Here is a 20,841-nt window from a genome sequence, read left to right on the forward strand (position 1 = left end):
TTTGGTGGGCATTCTGTGCTAGGATGGGCATAGATTTATCTTTTTCGTCCGCTTTCCATCCTCAGACTAATGGCCAGACCGAGCGGATTAATCAGACCCTGGAGACATATCTGAGGTGTTTTGTGTCTGCTGACCAGGATGATTGGGTTGCTTTTTTGCCATTGGCGGAGTTCGCTCTCAATAATCGGGCCAGCTCTGCCACTTTGGTGTCCCCGTTTTTCTGTAATTCGGGGTTTCATCCTCGATTTTCCTCTGGTCAGGTGGAATCTTCGGATTGTCCTGGAGTGGATGCTGTGGTGGAGAGATTGCATCAGATCAGGGGGCAGGTGGTGGACAATTTGAGGTTGTCCCAGGAGAAGACTCAGCTTTTTGCCAACCGCCACCGTCGTGTTGGTCCTCGGCTTTGTGTTGGGGATTTGGTGTGGTTGTCTTCTCGTTTTGTCCCTATGAGGGTCTCTTCTCCTAAGTTTAAGCCTCGGTTCATCGGCCCGTATAAGATATTGGAGATTCTTAACCCTGTTTCCTTCCGTTTGGACCTCCCTGCATCCTTTTCTATTCATAACGTTTTTCATCGGTCATTATTGCGCAGGTATGAGGTACCGGTTGTGCCTTCCGTTGAGCCTCCTGCTCCGGTGTTGGTTGAGGGTGAGTTGGAGTACGTTGTGGAGAAAATCTTAGACTCTCGTGTTTCCAGACGGAGACTCCAGTATCTGGTCAAGTGGAAGGGATACGGCCAGGAGGATAATTCTTGGGTGAATGCATCTGATGTTCATGCCTCTGATCTGGTTCGTGCCTTTCATAGGGCCCATCCTGATCGCCCTGGTGGTTCTGGTGAGGGTTCGGTGCCCCCTCCTTGAGGGGGGGGTACTGTTGTGAATTTGGATCCTGGGCTCCCCCGGTGGCTACTGGTGGAATTGAACTGGTGTCTTCATCTTCTCTGTTCACCTGTTCCCATCAAGATGTGGGAGTCGCTATATAACCTTGCTGCTCTGTTAGTTTCTTGCCGGTCAACAATGTTATCAGAAGCCTCTCTGTGCTTGTTCCTGCTCCTAGACAACTACTAGATAAGTTTGACTCTTGTCCATGTTTGTTTTTGCATTTTTGTTCCAGTTCACAGCTGTAGTTTCGTTACTGTGTCTGGAAAGCTCTTGTGAACAGGAATTGCCACTCTGGTGTTATGAGTTAATGCCAGAGTTTTAAAGTAATTTCTGGATGGTGTTTTGATAGGGTTTTCAGCTGACCATGAAAGTGTCCTTTCTGTCTTCTGCTATGTAGTAAGTGGACCTCAAATTTGCTAAACCTATTTTCATACTACGTTTGTTATTTCATCTTAACTCACCGCCAATACATGTGGGGGGCCTCTGTCTCCTTTCGGGGTATTTCTCTAGAGGTGAGCTAGGACTAATATTTTCCTCTGCTAGCTTTATTTAGTCCTCCGGCTGGTGCTGGGCATCTAGAATCAACGTAGGCATGCTACCCGGCCACTGCTAGTTGTGCGTTAGGTTTAGTTCATGGTCAGCTTAGTTCCCATCTTCCAAGAGCTAGTTTCTATATATGCTGATGCTATGTTCTCTTGCCATTGAGATCATGACAAGTGGCAATTTCAGATCACAAGAGCTTTCCAGACACAGAAACGAAACTACAGCTGTGAACTGGAACAAAATGCAAAAACAAACGAGGACTAAAGTCCAACTTAGCTGGGAGTTGTCTAGCAGCAGGAACATGCAAAGAAAGGCTTCTGATTACAATGTTGACCGGCATGGAAGTGACAGAGGAGCAAGGCTAAATAGCGACTCCCACATCCTGATGGAAACAGGTGAACAGAGGGGATGATGCACACCAGTTCAATTCCACCAGTGGCCACCGGGGGAGCCCAAAATCCAATTTCACAACAGTACCCCCCCCTCAAGGAGGGGGCACCGAACCCTCACCAGAACCACCAGGGCGATCAGGATGAGCCCTATGAAAGGCACGGACCAGATCGGAGGCATGAACATCAGAGGCAGTCACCCAAGAATTATCCTCCTGACCGTATCCCTTCCATTTGACCAGATACTGGAGTTTCCGTCTGGAAACACGGGAGTCCAAGATTTTTTCCACAACGTACTCCAACTCGCCCTCAACCAACACCGGAGCAGGAGGCTCAACGGAAGGCACAACCGGTATCTCATACCTGTGCAATAATGACCGATGAAAAACATTATGAATAGAAAAAGATGCAGGGAGGTCCAAACGGAAGGACACAGGGTTAAGAATCTCCAATATCTTGTACGGGCCGATGAACCGAGGCTTAAACTTAGGAGAAGAAACCCTCATAGGGACAAAACGAGAAGACAACCACACCAAGTCCCCAACACAAAGCCGAGGACCAACCCGACGCCGGCGGTTGGCAAAAAGCTGAGTCTTCTCCTGGGACAACTTCAAATTGTCCACTACCTGCCCCCAAATCTGATGCAACCTCTCCACCACAGCATCCACTCCAGGACAATCCGAAGATTCCACCTGACCAGAAGAAAATCGAGGATGAAACCCCGAATTACAGAAAAAAGGAGACACCAAGGTGGCAGAGCTGGCCCGATTATTGAGGGCAAACTCCGCTAAAGGCAAAAAAGCAACCCAATCATCCTGATCTGCAGACACAAAACACCTCAAATATGTCTCCAAGGTCTGATTCGTCCGCTCGGTCTGGCCATTAGTCTGAGGATGGAAAGCAGACGAGAAAGACAAATCTATGCCCATCCTAGCACAGAATGCTCGCCAAAATCTAGACACGAATTGGGTTCCTCTGTCAGAAACGATATTCTCCGGAATACCATGCAAACGGACCACATTTTGAAAAAACAGAGGAACCAACTCGGAAGAAGAAGGCAACTTAGGCAGGGGAACCAAATGGACCATCTTAGAGAAACGGTCACACACCACCCAGATGACAGACATCTTCTGAGAAACAGGAAGATCCGAAATAAAATCCATCGAGATGTGCGTCCAGGGCCTCTTCGGGATAGGCAAGGGCAGCAACAATCCACTAGCCCGAGAACAACAAGGCTTGGCCCGAGCACAAACGTCACAAGACTGCACGAAGCCTCGCACATCTCGAGACAGGGAAGGCCACCAGAAGGACCTTGCCACCAAATCCCTGGTACCAAAGATTCCAGGATGACCTGCCAACGCAGAAGAATGAACCTCAGAAATGACTTTACTGGTCCAATCATCAGGAACAAACAGTCTACCAGGTGGGCAACGATCAGGTCTATCCGCCTGAAACTCCTGCAATAATCAAAAAGAACCTAGCACTCAACTTGTTGCCTTTAGCGTGAGTTTTATTGTAGTGGTACAAATTAAACGTTTCGGTCCCACACTTGGACCTTCGTCAGTAACGTACTGCTGTAATAGCGTGGGGAGACAAAAGGGATGGAAGACACACAGTAACGGCGTCTTAATGCTGTAATACACAGGGACGGTACTTGTAGAGACCGTGGCTGGATATGGTGGGAGCAGACGCGGATTCCACCGCTGATCTCAAATCCGCGTCTGCTCCCACCATATCCAGCCACGGTCTCTACAAGTACCGTCCCTGTGTATTACAGCATTAAGACGCCGTTACTGTGTGTCTTCCATCCCTTTTGTCTCCCCACGCTATTACAGCAGTACGTTACTGACGAAGGTCCAAGTGTGGGACCGAAACGTTTAATTTGTACCACTACAATAAAACTCACGCTAAAGGCAACAAGTTGAGTGCTAGGTTCTTTTTGATTATGGTTTATGAAGGTTTGGGATCCTAACCTAAGCACCACCCCTCTCAGTAGTGCACACGGTATTTTGTATGAAACTCCTGCAAGGCCCGCCGCAGGTCTGGAGAAACGGCTGGTTCCTGTTCCAAATATCCAAGACATCTTTTTACCTGATCAGTCAGATTTTTCTATTGTACACATTTTGTGTCTGCCATTGCCACTATGTTTTATAGTGCTATAGTCTTTTGCTTTTTCAAGGCTGCTTTTGTTGGCCTTACACTTATTGACATCACCTTGCCTGCCCAAACTTATTTTTCTACCGTGCAGCTTTTGCCACTGCCACAAGATGCTGAGACACATTTGTAATTGTCCAGTCTCTATAGATATATTGTAATGCTGCTAGGAAGTGCACTCTATTGAGGGTAGACAGACATGAAACAGCTTCAAAAAGAGGGATAATTTTTTGGCTTGTTGCTTTTTCACTATAAACAGCTAGCTTTTTATTGCTCCATAAAAAAGCTATAATCTTTGGATGGCTAGATAAAACGTCTTTAATTTTTTAAGCATACTGAGAATAGTGAACCTGTAGCAGATCACAAAAAAGGGATCCTTTGTTTCACTTTCAGTTGGGAAGCTATGATTTTATGACTTTCAGAGCAGCCCCCCAATGAAGGGATAATAACCTCCTCAAATATTTTTGCCATGCCATGTGAAAGACACCACTTCTTCAGTTTTCACCTCCTGTGTATAAAACCACATGGTAGCAGTTGGGCAGCATGATGGTGGCTCAGTGGTTAGCACTGCAGCGCCAGAGTCCTGGGTTCAAAGCCCACCAAGGACAACATCTGCAAGGAGTTTGTATGTTCTCCCCGTGTTTGCGTGGGTTTTCTCTGGGTACCTTGGTTTCCTCCCACATTGCAAAGACATACAGGGAATTTAGACTGGGAGCCCCATCGGGGACAGCGATGATAATGTGTGCAAACTGTAAAGCGCAGCGGAATATGTTAGCGCTATATAAAGATTATTATTATTAGTTGTCTCCAAAAAATCATATTTTTATATCTGTTATTTCAGTTTAAGTGGCCTAAAAAGACTGATACTGTAGTTCATTTTTAATTAGGCTTTTTGTTACCAGCTATTACAATCCTTTTTCACTTAGTCAAATAGGTTGATGTTACTGCCATTTGTAGGCTGTATTTTCATTCAAGAGCTAGAAATATTTTCAATACAGCTCAAGGTGACCTCGAATTGTTATACACATCCTTTCCGAGCAGTTTTAATGCTTTGCAGTGATGAGATTTGTAGCAGATTTATTTGCAGCAAATTTAATATTTGGAGACAATTTGACAAAGCTTTTGTATTTCAATTTCATAAGATCTTTTTATCTCTAACTGAAAGGGAAACACAATATAAAATTTATCTTAGTGGTCCGCTATGGCCATAAAGCAAAATGTGAAAAGTAGGTAAGTTTTTCTTTTTATTCCTCCCACGATTATTGGCAGCAGAACAAAAATAACAAAAATGCAAAAAAAAAAATCATTCTTCACGTATCCTGAAAAGGGCAAAAATTATTTGAATACGCAAATGAGAAAACATGTTTTAGACCTATTAAACCTTATTGAGTGGAAAAATTCAAGTTTTTCTTTTCTTGAATGGGGTAAATCCCAGTCTTGATCTAATTAAAGTAAGGGTGGACACATTATTGTTGCAACTTGTGCATCCAAACAGGGACCAAGAGGTGGGCCCACTTTCACCTCCAAAGCTGCAAGCACCTTATGTCACGGACGGATATTAAAGAAAGCATTGTGATAAACTATTGGGCTTCAAAGGGTTCATGTACCTCTTCTGCCTTTGTCTGCCCCTGAATTAGAGATAAAAGAGCAGGCAAGATTCCTAGCCATTGTGCAGTGACTGCCTACTATAAATCTGTATAGATATATTATTATTATTATTATTATTTATTGTTATAGCACCATTTATTCCATGGCGCTTTACAAGTGAGGAGGGGTATACATAATAAAAACAAGTACAATAATCTTAAACAAAACAAGTCATAACTGGTACAGGAGGAGTGAGGACCCTGCCCGCGAAGGCTCACAATCTACAAGGGATAGGTGAGAATACAGTAGGTGAGGATAGAGCTGGTCATGCAGCGGTTTGGTCGATCGGTGGTTACTGCAGGTTGTAGGCTTGTTGGAAGAGGTGGGTCTTCAGGTTCTTTTTGAAGATTTCGATGGTAGGCGAGAGTCTGATGTGTTGTGGTAGAGGGTTCCAGAGTAGGGGTGATAGGCGAGAGAAATCTTGTATACGATTGTGGGAAGAGGAGATAAGAGGGGAGTAGAGAAGGAGATCTTGTGAGGATCGAAGGATGCGTGTAGGTAAGTACCGGGAGACGAGGTCACAGATGTATGGAGGAGACAGGTTGTGGATGGCTTTGTATGTCATGGTTAGGGTTTTGTACTGGAGTCTCTGGGCAATGGGGAGCCAGTGAAGGGATTGACAGAGGGGAGAGGCCGGGGAACAGCAGGGGGACAGGTGGATTAGTCGGGCAGCAGAGTTTAGAATAGATTGGAGGGGTGCGAGGGTGTTCGAGGGGAGGCCACAGAGCAGGAGGTTGCAGTAGTCAAGGCGAGAGATGATGAGGGCATGGACTAGGGTTTTTGCAGATTCTTGGTTGAGGAATGAACGGATTCGTGAAATATTTTTGAGTTGAAGTCGGCAGGAAGTGGAAAGGGCTTGGATATGTGGTTTGAAGGAGAGATCAGCGTCAAGGATTACCCCGAGGCAGCGAGCTTGTGGGACTGGGGTGAGTGGGCAGCCATTTACAGTAATGGTTAGGTTCGTTGGGGGGGTCGCATGAGATGGGGGAAAGATGATGAATTCTGTTTTGTCCATGTTAAGTTTCAGAAATCTAGCGGAGAAGAAGGATGAAATAGTGGACAGACATTGAGGGATTCTGGTTAGTAGGGAGGTGATATCTGGTCCAGAGATGTAGATCTGCATGTCATCAGCATAGAGGTGATACTGAAAGCCATGAGATACTATGAGCTGTCCCAGGCCAAAGGTGTAAATGGAGAAGAGCAGGGGCCCAAGGACTGAACCTTGTGGGACTCCGACAGATAGGGGGCGAGGTGAGGAGGTGGTGTGTGAGTGGGAGACGCTGAATGTCCGGTCTGTTAGGTATGATGAGATCCAGGATAGGGCCAAGTCTGTGATGCCAAGGGATGAGAGGGTCTGTAATAATAGAGAATGGTCCACTGTGTCAAAGGCAGCCGACAGGTCGAGGAGGAGGAGAACAGAGTAGTGTCGCTTGCTATTGGCGGTTAAGAGGTCGTTGGTGACCTTAGTTAGGGCAGTTTCAGTGGAATGGTGTGACCAGAAGCCAGATTGTAAGCGGTCAAAGAGGGAGCAAGAAGAGAGATGGGAGGACAGTTCAAGGTAGACGTGTTGTTCCAGTAGTTTGGAGGCATAAGGGAGAAGTGATATAGGGCGATAGCTAGATACAGAGGATGGGTCAAGAGAGGGCTTTTTGAGGATAGGTGTGATGGAGGCATGTTTAAAGCTTGAGGGGAAAACACCAGTTGTTTGTGATAGGTTGAAGAGATGGGTTAGGGTTGGGATGAAGACTGTGGTGAGGTTTGGGATGAGGTGGGATGGGAGCGGGTCAAGTGCACAGGTGGTGAGATGCGATCTTGAGAGTAGAGCGGAGAGTTGAACTTCTGTAATGGTGGAGAAGTTGGTTTTGGAGGTGGAGGGCTGGGAAGTCGGGAGGAAGGGCTCTGGGGCTTGTTGACCAAAACTGTCTCTGATGCTATCAATCTTCTGCTTGAAAAATGAGGCAAAGTCTTCAGCGGAGATAAGTGGGAGGGAGGAGGTGCTGGGGGACGGAGGAGAGAATTGAAGGTGTTGAATAACTGTTTAGGGTTGTGAGACAGGGAGGATATGAGAGATGAGAAGTAGGTTCGTTTAGCTGTGGCAAGTGTGGTCTTGAAAGTAGTGAGGGACTGGTTTAATGCGATGAAGTGGTCGTTGGAGTGGGATCTTTTCCATCTGCGCTCAGCAGCCCTGGAAGCTCGCCTCAGTTCTTTGGTCAGGCTGGTGTGCCAGGGCTGTCTGTTGATTTTGCGAGCTTTAGTATGTGTAAGTGGGGCAGCAGATTCCAAAGCTACAGCTATTGTGGTGTTATATAGAGCGGCAGCATCATCCGCATTGTGTATGGAACTTATGTCTGTGAGAGGGAGGAGGGATTCAGAGAATGAATGTAGGTCAAGATGTTTAAGATTTCTGCAAAGGTGTGAAAGATTGTGGGGTGGGGATTGTAGACATGGAGTGGAGGGAGATGATAATGTGAGAAGGTTGTGGTCAGAGAGAGGAAGAGGTGAGTTAGAGAGGTTAGATAGGGAGCAGAGGCGGGTGAAGATGAGGTCCAGTGTGTGACCATCTTTGTGAGTGGCTGTAGAAGACCATTGAGTGAGGCCGAAGGAGGAAGTGAGAGATAGAAGCTTAGTGGCAGCTGAGAGGGAAGTGTCAATGGGGATGTTGAAATCTCCCATGATGATAGTGAGGATGTCCGCAGAAAGGAAATGAAGTAGCCAGGTGGTGAAGTGGTCAAAGAAGGTGGTGGCTGGCCCTGGGGGGCGGTAAATGGCAGCCAGTTGGAGGTTGGAGGGGGAGTAGATGCGCACAGAGTGCACCTCAAAGGAAGGGAGGGTAAGAGGGTGGCAGTGGGATTGGGGTGAAGGAGCAGTTACCTGACAGGAGAAAACCAACTCCTCCACCATGCTTGCTGCTGGGGCGGGGTGTGTGAGAAAGGTGGAAGCCACCGTAAGAGAGTGCAGCAGGGGACGCCGTGTCAGAAGGGGTGAGCCAGGTTTCGGTGATGGTGAGGAAGGAAAGTTTGGTAGTAACAAAAAGATCATGGATGTAGGAAAGCTTGTTACCGACAGAGCGAGCGTTCCACAGAGCTCCTGTTAGTGGGACTGGGGAAGCGGGGGCTGGGGGCGAATGGGTATAAGGTTAGAGAGGTTACGGAAGTTTGTGATGACGCGTGGATGGGAGGTGGAAATGACTGTGGGAATATGTTGAGGAGGACCAGGATTTGGAGAGATATCACCAGCAGTGAGAAGGAGCAGAGATAGTGTTAGCAGGTGGGAGCAGGAGAGGGCATGAGGGAGCTGCCTGTGATTTGAGACAGAGGATTGTATGTTAAGGAACAGTTCTGAGGAGGAGGTGAGATGGATGGGGAGGATTGAAGAGGAGATGAACAGTTCCTTACTTGGTGTGGGGATTAGGGGAGGTAGCAGAAAGTGAAAGATTATAGGGGTAAAAGTGACAACAAACTGAAACATTGTTTGCAGTGACTGGCCAGTTACCTTCAGTTACCTTCAGTTCAGATATATGTAAGATACGGAAAGGATCATTGTTTTCTTCATGAGTAGACGTACCGTATATACTCGAGTACAAGCCGAGATCTTCATCCCATTTTTTGGGGCTGAAAGTCCCCCTCTCGGCTTATACTCGAGTCATACACAGGGGATGGGGAGCGGGGGCTGTCTAATTATACTCCTCTGCTCCTGGCATGGTCCCTGCAGGTCCCTGGCTCCCCAGCGCCCCAGCTTCTTCCTGTACTGAGTGGTCACATGGTATCATTCATTACAGTAATTAATATGCGGCTCCACCTCCTATAGGGGTGGAGCCGCATATTCATTACTGTAATGAGCGGTAACGGTGACTGCTCAGTACAGGAAGAATCTGCGGCGCCTGGGAAGCAGGGACTGCACCGTGCCAGGAGCAGGTGAGTATAACGGGGAGGGGAGCGCTGCGCGATATTCACCTGCTCCTCATTCCGGGCGCCACTCCATCTTCAGCGTCTTCTGCAGTGACGCTCAGGTCAGAGGGCGCGATGACGTGGTTAGTGTGCGACCCCTGCCTGAACGTCAGTGCAGAAAATGCTGAAGATGGAGCGGCACCGGAATGAAGTCAGGTGAATATTGCAAGTGCCGGGGGCCTTAGCGACGGAGAGGTGAGTATGTGATTTTTTTTTTCTATAGCAGCAACAGCAAATGGGGCAAGTGTCTGTATGGGGCATCTTATGGGGCCATAATGTTTGTGCAGAACTATATGGGGCAAGTGTCTGTATGGGGCCATAATCAACGTTTGTGCAGCACTATATGGGGCAAGTGTCAGTATGGGGCCATAATCAACGTTGGTGCAGCACTACATGGGGCAAGTGTCTGTATGGAGCCATAATCAACGTTTGTGCAGCACTATATGGGGCCATAATCTACTTTTGTGCAGCACTATATGGGGCAAGTGTCTGTATTGGGCCATAATCAACGTTTGTGCAGCACTATATGGGGCAAGTGTCTGTATGGAGCATCTTATGGGGCCATAATCAACGTTTGTGCAGCACTATATGGGGCAAATATCTTTATGGAGCATCTTATGGGGCCACAATTAACATTTGTGCAGCATTATATCGGGCAAATGTCTGTATGGAGTATCTTATGAGGCCATAACGTTTGTGCAGCACTATATGTGGCAAATATCTTTATTGAGCTTCTCATGGGGCCATAAATAACGTTTGTGGAGCATTATATGGGGCAAGTGTCTGTATGGGGCCATAATCAAGGTTTGTGCAGCACTATATGGGGCAAATATCTTTATGGAGCATCTTATGGGGCCATAATCAACATTTGTGCAGGATTATATGGGGCATATTTTAATATGGAGCATCTTATGGGGCCATCATAAACTTTATGGAGCATTATATGGGGCTCCTGATTCAATATGGATATTCAAAAACACAACCTACTGATGTCTCAATTAATTTTACTTTTATTAGTATCCATTTTTACTTTTGACATTTACCGGTAGCTGCTGCATTTCCCACCCTAGGCTTATACTCGAATCATTAAGTTTTCCCATTTTTTTGTGGCAAAATTAGGCGGTCGGCTTATACTCGGGTCGGCTTATACTCGAGTATATACGGTAAATAACCTTGTAATATATGCCATCTGAAAATAGACATTGTCCGGTGAAGGATATAAGGAAATCCTTTTTTTTTCTTTTACCTTACCCAGTCTGCTTGACATTCCTTAGTTCACAGCTCAATTCTGAATTCTATCTTGAGTCAAACACCAATGGATTTTCCACATGGATTTTACCATTTACAAAGTACAGGAAAGAAGGAAATATTTAATCAGACCTTTAATTCTCCACTGCATAACAGACTAAACACAATAAGCCCACCGTAGAAGCTACACAAAGCTCTTCAGGCTGACAAATAGGGAAAGGTTTGTCTTCTGTCCACTTTAATTTGCAGTCATTTCTAAGTCATATTTCTTTAACAACTATGATTGAGGCACCTTTATCACTTGGCAGCAATTTCTTCTCCCATTTCAATCTGCATCATTAATTTAAATAAATAAACGGTAATATAAAATAATTGCCAGGAAAACATGAAAGCGTCATGTATAAATATTTCATTTCTAATATAATTTTGTTTTATTCCCACATAGGGTTTCTTTGTATCAATAATCTATTGTTACTGCAATGGTGAGGTAAGTCACATGTCTTAAAATTGATTTTAAATGAAATATTATACATTTATTTGTCATTCCATGATGCCTTCAAGATGATAGAGCAGGGAGGGAGAGTTCTACTTATCTTTTCTTATTTTCCTCCCTGGATGGAATACAGGTTTTCCTAGATAGCAGCAATCGATTGACTTATAGATACAGCTCTGGCAAAAATTAAGAGACCACCACATCAAAACCCTGTCATGGGCAGCCCATTCTCCCGACCTGAACCCCATTGAAAACCTCTGGAATGTAATCAAAAGGATGATGGACAGCCACAAGTCATCAAACAAAGAGGAACTGCTTAAATTTTTGCACCAGAAGCAGTGTGAAAGACTGGTGGAAAGCATGCCAAGACGCATGAAAGCTGTGATTAAAAATCATGGTTATTCCACAAAATATTGATTTCTCAACTCTTCCTGAGGTAAAACATTAGTATTGCTGTTTCTAAATTATTAACAACTTGTTTTCTTTGCATTATTCTGATCTGAAAGCCCTGGGTTTTTTCTTTTCATTTTGACCACTTCTCCTTTTAAGAAAAAACAAAACAAAATGTATTGCTTGGAAATTCAGAGACATGTTGTCAGAAGTTTGTAGACTAAAATAACAATTTACATTTTGCTCAAAAATATACCTTAAAAAAAAAAATCAGAGAAACTGAAAATTTTGCAGTGGTCTCTTAATTTTTACCAGAGCTGTATTATTACTATTATTATTATTATTATTATTATTATTTATTTATTTACATAGCACCATTGATTCCATGGTGCTGCACATGAGAAGGGGTTACATACAAATTAAAGATATCACTTACAATAAGCAAACTAACAATGACAGACTGATACAGAACGGAGAAGACCATGCCCTTGCGGGCTTACATTCTACAGGATGGTGGGGAAGGAGACAATAGGTTGAGGGGTTGCAGCAGCTCTGGTGTTGATGAGGCAGTAGCTCCGGTAGTGGTGAGGAGGCAGTGGGGTCAGTGCAGGTTGTAAGCTTTCTTGAAGAGGTGGGTGTTCAGGTTCCATCTGAAGGATCCAAATGTGGTTGATAGTCAGACGTGTTGGGGCACAGAATTCCAGAGGATGGAAGATATTCGGGAAAAGTCTTGGAGATGATTAGGTGAGGAGCAAATAAATGTGGAGGAGAGAAGGAGGTCTTGGGAGGACCATAGATTATGTGAGGGAAGATTTCTGGAGATAAGTTCAGAGGTATATGGAAGAGACAGATTATGGATGGCTTTGTAGGTCAGTATTAGTAATTTGAACTAGATACAAGGAGGGAATGGAAGCCAGTGAAGAGATTTGCAGAGGGGAGAAGCGGAGGAGAAGTAGTAAGGAGAGAGATAAAGTAGTCGAGCAGCAGAGATAAGGATGGACTGGAGAGGTACAAGAGTGTTAGCAGGGAGGCCACAGAAAAGGATGTTGCAGTAGTCAAAGCGGGAGATGATGAAGGCATGCACATGCATTTTACTAGATTGAGGGTTGAGGAAAGGGCGGATTCTGGAAATATTTTTGAGCTGGAGGTGACAGGAGGTGGAAAGAGCTTGAATGTATGGTTTGAAGGACAAGGCAGAGTCGAGGGTTATTCCAAGGTAGTGGACTTCCGGTACAGGGTAAAGCATGATGTCATTTATTGGGATAGATAGATCAGGTAAGGAAGATCTGTGAGATGGAGGAAAGATGATGAGTTCAGATTTGTCCACATAGAGTTTGAGGAAGCGAGAGGAGAAGGAGGATATGGCTGATACTCTGGGATTCTGGACAGCAGAGAGGTGATGTCTGGGCCAGAGAGGTAGATCTGAGTGTCATCAGCATAAAGGTGCTACTGGAATCCTTGGGGCTTTATGAGTTGTCCCAGGCCAAATGTATAGATTGAGAAGAGTAGGGGTCCTAGAACAGAGCCTTGGGGAACTCCAACAGAGAGAGGGTGGGATGAGGATGTAGTGTGGGAGTGGGAAATGGTGAATGTGCGGCTGGAAAAGTATGATAAGTTCATGGATAGGGCAAGGTCTTTGATGACAAAGGAAGAGAGGATCTGTAGTAGGAGGCAGTTGTCAACTGTGTCGAAAGCAGAAGACAGGTCTAGAAGGAGGAGTTTATATACATCACGTACAGTTTTGGAATAGCTGATGGGGGATAGAGTTGAATGTAGTTAAGAGAAATAAGTATAGTATTCATATGTTGATTAGTTTCTTATTATTAGTGTTCCAAAAATCAAAAAAGGATTGATACCCTGTTATCTACTGTAAAGCATCAAACTTTTACCTAAAAAAAGCAGATAACCTGTCTTATCAAGAATATCATGTAAATAGACTACACATCATGACCCACATTTATCATTCCTGTTGCACCAGATATCTGATATAAGTTGAATCTTTTCTATCACATCTATTACTGATTTGTGTTATAAAGAACAGATGAATGCCTCTGACTATGCAGTTTTCCAAAGTCTAGAAAAGGAGGCATTGACTTGTGAAGTCTACGATTATAATTGGCATAGTTCATTCTTTATGTGCTCCAAATAGTGAAATTGGATTTACAGAACACAATCTGCTATAGTAAAGCTATATACAATCCAATCAGCAGTCATTTACTTGTCTAAATGATAAATTTAGACATGTCAAATTTAGTTTGCTCAGGACAATTAATTTTCTACAGTAGGTGCAAACTATTGTTAATACAATCAGTGTGCATAAATCCCATAATCCGAAAAAAGATTTAATGTAGGCAAGGCATTAGCACTTCGATTATTGATGCATATGGCCCCTTTGCTGTACGTCACTTGGCAAGTTCACATGCAGGGTCTAGTAATGCATTCACAACAATTCCAGTGCACGCCCCCTCACTCTCATGCATGTCACTATCCCACCCCCCTCCTCATTTGTTTCCCTCCCAGTACGTTCTTTCTAATGTCTCCATGTGGTGTCAGTAATGCGTCCATAGCAACATCCGGATATCCTCCCCAAATCACTTTTACCAAGCTGTTAAACCCCGCCCTCTATTATACGTCACACCCGGCTTTCTGGACATATAAACCCATTCAAAATCCTAGACCCTATTGCCCCTCCTGATTTGGAAGAAGCCGAAAGGCGAAACGGCGCTTGCGAGGCTGTCTCACCCAGGAATACATTTCTTTTACCATACTGCCACCTAGCGGCCAATTCTTTTTATGGTTCTAGCATTACGCTCCTTCTATGCACAGCAATTTATGCTATTAGCAAATACCATCTCTCTCCATCACCATTCCAAATCTATTTAGAGCCATTTTTCATTATTAATATATTTATTTATTTTTTTTTTTTTTTCTGATGTACTAGATTTAGCTGGGTGCACAGATATATTACCATCTGCTCATTATTCAGGTATACCCTTATTTAAATCATCAGACCGCTATATGGTATTTCTAAAGAGACGCTGATTCCGTCCATCCACATAGACTGGTCTTTATTTTCTTTTTCACTCCATAGGGTTACTGATTAAAGCATTTTAATACGTTATACGTATATTCAATTTATAACTAGACATCATAACTGGGAACCGGTGGGTCACCCCCTGTTTGTATTTTGGAGGTCCTTCCCCTACATCATCCTGTCTTTTTATTAAAAAATTGTAAATCTTTTAAAACTATATGTCAATAAAGTTTTCTTTTTTATTATTGCTTCTTAATGTGTCACTTCATACCTCAAATAGGTAACTTAATTATGAATCAGTGTGCATAGAATATTAACTTATTAGCATCAAATCAACAGTTTACATCACCTGACACCTTAAAATGTATCGTACATGAACAAACAAGTGCTTTTCTCTATCATTGGGCATTTGCTATCTTGTTTAGATGGGTCAATAGTTGTGATTGAGTGTTCCTGCGGGTTCCCCGATTATTGGCTCCTCAAAATGGGCAAATATCCTACTAAAAAAATAAGACTCCCTAGCGCTGCCAAGTTTGCCAACCATGCTGTATGTATCTACCGCAGGGTGCTGTATCCAGCTGGCAGCATCAGCATAAACGGAGAAGAAAGGAAGTCCAGCACAGCCATCCACTGGTAAAAATTATTCAATTTTTATTAGTGATCCATTAAAATTAGAAGAAGAATAAAGAATTATTAGAAGAAGAAGAGTTAGAAGAAAAAGAAGAATTAGAAGAAGAAATAAGATGATGAAGAAAATTTTTAAAAACTCTTACGTTTTTCATGTGGAACAACCACCTTGAATCATTTTTTATGACGGATGGCTATGCTGCACTTCCTTTCTTCCTACTTGTGCGTGCTAACCTACTAAAAATTGGCATAATTGAGAGAAATTGTCCAGGATGTAGAAAGATGTGCAAACACCAATTGTTTACACAACTGTGTACAGACAGTATAAATGTGAACTGTATGAAAATGTGAGCAATATGTCCAATATCCAAAAGCACAAAAAATATGGTTAGGACTCAGTTATGAATGTTTTTTAAACGGATAATAACTTTTACTGCACTTTGTTAATTTTAGTAAGCAAAAGGTGAGGGATTAACCCCTTAAAGACTGCCCATACACCTTTTTGTGGCGACCCTTGAGGGTCTTAGTGCCATTTTTTATGGCCTTGAAAAATAAAGAAATAGTAGAGGAAAAAATACCACACACTCGAAACTGATATGATGCAAAAAGGTATATGCTAGATTTATTAAAAAAAACAAGTCAACAATTGCCACTGCGATAATTCGCAGATAGAAACCCGACGTTTCGACCCTCCCGGGTCTTATTCATGGGGTTACTAGGAAAGCAAATAGACAGTATAAGCAGCTGTTTGTGACATAACATTATACATTAAAGAAAACAAATAAGAACAAAAAAGACTAATAAACCTACACCAAGGTATAAAATATACTATGTACAATATATACAATGCAACCAGAGATAATGAAGGGAATACTCTGAGGAGCAGCGAGCCTATGGTTGAGAGGTAATTCTAGTACAACAGTAAACCACTGCTTAGGGAAAATATAATGTTTACCTTAACTCTTTTGATACACAGACATAATAGTGGCAGTGTTAGAAGGCAAGACAATGGTCCTTTTAAGGCATAACCTGTCATTATAATAAAATATCAACATTATACAGTGTATATTTTATGAGACAGCATAAGTCCAGAGGGTGTTCCAGACACATTCGGTGATGGAGATTATGCGACAGTCCCAGTAAAGTGCTAAGGAATAGTATACTGGGGTATAGAGTCTAATGGGGTCCTGAGTAACTAAAGGGCAGCGTATGTGGGATAAGTATGGCTATAAAGAGAACCAAAACAGGAAAGACCTCAATCATATAGAGGAATATGTTATGGATACCTTATAGTAAGTCCAATAATTGCTCCTGTGATACAGGTAGAGGGGTCCTGTTTAGGGTGAGCTGCAGCATATAGAGATGTCCTGCAGATAATATGAGCTGGATGGATTAAAACGGCAAATAGAAAGTACTGTCATAGAGAGTGTCACACATGTCTAGAGAGGTGCATGTGGGATACCTTGAGGAGGGTCCAGTGAAAGCTCCTGTGGCATAAATGGAGGGATCCTGTTTAAGGTGGGCCGCAGCATGTGGAGCTGTCCTATAGACAACATGAGTATAATGAGTTATCCTTCCATGTGCAAGCAGAAGGTGCAGGGGGTGAGGGCGGAGGGTCCGTGTACCTGCTCTGTCCTGCGTCCGGGGGTCAGCAGCGCATCCCGCGTCCAGCTGTGCTGTCCTGGATTGGAGGTGAGGACATGCCTGCACGTCCTCCTGAAATACCGCCGTACCGGAAGTATGTACTCCCGTACCGGAAGTGACGCGGTCACAGGGTCAGCGCGTGCGCACTGAGCGCTAAACGCGAGTGAGGGCAAGAAGATGCCCACTTGTGGGAGTGGTAGCACAGTATGAGGCCGCACAAAGGATCTCTGTGTAGGAACTTGTTATAGGAAAAGTATAAGTGCCACATTCCTGTGTATAATGGGGGCGGAGCACCACGTCAGCAAAAGGGATGGCTGTGTAGATGTACATAGGATAAATGGCACAAAAGGGGAAGGCCCATTGTGGATATATGAAATAAGCAATATGGAGATATTACTTGTTAGGGAATAATATGTAAGCATGGGACATGGAATAAACGTTAAAAAAATAATAATAAATAAAAAATGGCGACAATAATGAATGAAAAAAATGAAAAGAAAAAATGGGAAAAAAGGAAAAAATATATATTAGAGGGACCCGAATGTTAAAAAGAACTCATCTAATAGGTAGAAGATTCAACGTGTCTGGAAGGTAAAAATATAAAGATTAGTATATTATTGCAGTATCCAGTCTATTTCCCTATTGAGACCCTTGGGAGATAGGGTCTCAAGTTTATGGATCCAGAACGTCTCTCTCTCAGTTTTAATTGTTTTATGTGATTACCACCCCTCCTGGGTCTAGGGACTTGTTCGATTATCTGATATTTAAGTTGCGCCACAGTGTGTTTATATTTAGCAAAGTGTTCGGGGATGGGTAGCCAGGTTTTATTGCAGTGAATGGTGGATTTATGGCTAGCTATACGGTCTTTGATGTGCTGTGTCGTCTCACCTACATATAGAAGGCCACATGGGCACTTGATGATGTAGACAACAAAATTGGAATTGCATGTATAGTAGCCACAAATGGGATATGATTTGCCTGTTCTGGGGTGTGTCACGCTGTCAGACTTAATGACATTTGAGCAGGAGGCGCAGTTGAGGCAAGGAAACGTCCCACGACGTTGTGGAGTCAGTACATTTTGATTAGAGGTGGGGCGCAGGCTACCGATGTCAGCCCGAACAAGTCTGTCCCTAATGTTAGGGGCCCTCCTATTGCACATGAGGGGTGGTGTAGAGAAACTAGCTATGTTAGGGTAGGCTTTTGCTAAAAGGGACCAATGTTTCTTAATGACCATCTCCACTTTGGGCATAAAGGGGTGGAAGGTATGTACAAAAGGTACCCGATTTTCGTTGGTGTGTCTTGGTGAAGGTGAGAGTGGCTGGAGAGCACGTGTCTTCTCCTGGTTGAGCAAGCGTTGAGGGTAATCTCTCTCCCTGAATTTGCTGGACATATCATCCAGGCGTGTATGGAGTAGGTCAGGATCGGACACTATCCTCGCTACCCTTGTGAATTGGGATCGAGGGAGGCTGTCGCGTATGGCCTTTGGGTGACAACTGGAATAGTGGAGAAGACTGTTACAGTCAGTTGGTTTAGAGTAGAGGTCTGTTGAGAGACGGCCCTGAGCATCCTTATGTATAAGAGTATCTAGGAAAGGGATCCGGTTAGGGTCATAGTGAATGGTGAATTGCAGTTCCGGATAGATGGAGTTCAGGGTTTGGTGAAATGCCTGGAGTGTGCCAGTTGATCCTGTCCAGACAAAAAAGATGTCATCTATATAGCGAAGATGGCAATCTACATGTTGGTTGTACCGATCATCTGTTTATATGAAATTCTCCTCAAAGGCGTTCATATACGCATTAGCGTAAGCCGGTGCAACGTTCGAACCCATTGCGGTACCCTGGCACTGTACATAGTAAGTGTCCTCGTATAGGAAATAATTCTCATATAGGACCAGTCTCAACAGGTCTAGACAAACGTGTACAGAAGTGGGGGGTTTGCCCGAACTCTCTAACAACAGTTTGGTTGCTGTGATGCCTTTTTCGTGAGTAATGGACGTGTACAGACTATTGACATCCATAGTGACTAAGAGACTGTCAGGAGGTACACCCACCTGTTGTCGTATTATGTTAAGAAAGTGTCCTGTATCCAATATGAAGGATTTGGTAGTTTTGATTAATGGTGTCAGAATTTTTTTTAAGTAAATCGACAGGGGTGAAAGTATGGACTCGGTGGATGCCACTATGGGGCGACCGGGAGGATTGGTTAGAGATTTATGTATTTTTGGAAGGATATAGAACACTGGAGTGATGGGGTGTGGATTGGTAAGGAATTTTGCTGTCTGTTGATCAATTGTGCCATTGTCAATGTGAGTATTGATGACAGACTGGATTTTCTTGCGGATCTCAAAGATGGGGTCTCTCGGGATAATACTATATGTGCTGGTATCTGATAGTTGGCGTAATATTTCAGTAGAGTACAATGCACGATCCATGATAACTAAGGCCCCACCCTTGTCCGCTGGTTTGACAACTATAGTTTTGTTGTTTTGCAATGACAAGAGTGCCTGTCTCTCTGAGGGTGTCAGATATGAGCGTGTAGGGAAGATATCAAGGCGGTGTTGGTGGGATAGGTCCTTAACATCCTTATCCACAAAAGAAATAAACGTTTCTACGGCATGGAACGTCTGGGGTGGGCTGAAGGAACTAGGGTTCCTCAGTCCCAGTGTTGTAAGGGGGATCTCCGCAACAGAGATGTCCCCGTTAGGAGACTCTGTTCTCGGAGCCTCCCACAAGAGTCCCAAAGTGAGTCTTGAGTCTCACTAGACGATAGAGTCGTTGCAGGTCCCTCTCCAGCTGGAAGCTTGTTATGATCCCAGTGGCTTAGGATCACAAATCAACCAGCTAAGTCAGAGAAAATAGGACAAGCTCTGGGGATGTGGTAACTGGACTGACCGCAAAACCTGATCCTAACCAAACACACTAAAGGTAGCCGTGGAACGTTTCCTGAAATCCTAGACGTCTCTTCACGGCCTGAGAAACTGACTACCCCTAGAGATAAAGTAAGACCTCCCTTGCCTCAGAGAAATAACCCCAAAGATATAGAACAGCCCCCCACAAATAATAACGGTGAGTTAAGAGGAAAAGACAAACGCAGAGATGAAACAGGTTAAGCAAATGAGGCCCGCTAACACTAGATAGCAGAAAATAGCAAGGGATCTGTGCGGTCAGTAAAAAACCCTATACAAAAATATCCACGCAGAGAATGCGAGAACCCCCACACCAACTAACGATGTGGGGGGAGCAACTCAGCACCCCAGAGCTACCAGCAAGCAGAGAAATCACATATTAGCAAGCTGGACAAAACTCATAATATTCTAGGAAACATATTGAACATAGATGAGCAAGAATAAGCAAACAGAACTTAGCTTCTCATGGAGAGACTGATTACGGATGTAGACAGGAGCAATCAGAATAGCACTGAATACAACGACAGCAGGCATAGACTGAGAGTCCAAGTGAGCTTAAATAGAAAACCAGCCCACAGATAACGAGACAGCTGATGCCAGTCACAAACCTGCAGAAACACAGCACTCACACAGTACCACTTGTGACCACAAGAGGGAGCCCAGAAATAGAGTTCACAACAGAAGCTATCCCAGATGGGGGTAGGGCAAAACGATAGTCCTTTCTGCAGTAGGTCGAGCTCCGCAGGGGAGAGTGTTGTGAATTCCGTTCTCAAACTCCCTCCTGTGGTCATGAATGGTACTTCGGCGAGTTCTGTCTGTGGACTCCCTCTGGTGGCTGTGAGTGGAACTGCTGGTTCTGAGGTTGCTTGCTCAGCTGCCCTCGTTTGCGGCTAGGCTGGCTTCTCTATTTAACTCCACTCAGATCGTTACTTCATGCCAGCT

At 44.1% G+C, this 20,841-nt stretch overlaps 1 protein-coding gene across 1 annotated transcript in view; it reads left to right on the plus strand.

Annotated features, from left to right (window-relative positions):
• The window catches only part of PTH2R (parathyroid hormone 2 receptor), a 1,733,956-nt gene that overhangs the window by 1,571,187 nt on the left and 141,928 nt on the right, over nucleotides 1-20,841 (plus strand). The window contains exon 12 of the mRNA XM_077275688.1: nucleotides 11,252-11,293. Coding sequence (XP_077131803.1) covers nucleotides 11,252-11,293 — 42 coding nt within the window. The remainder of the gene's footprint in view (nucleotides 1-11,251; nucleotides 11,294-20,841) is intronic.

This window comes from Ranitomeya variabilis, chromosome 7 (assembly GCF_051348905.1).
Source record: "Ranitomeya variabilis isolate aRanVar5 chromosome 7, aRanVar5.hap1, whole genome shotgun sequence".
NCBI classification, from domain to species: Eukaryota; Metazoa; Chordata; class Amphibia; order Anura; family Dendrobatidae; genus Ranitomeya; species Ranitomeya variabilis.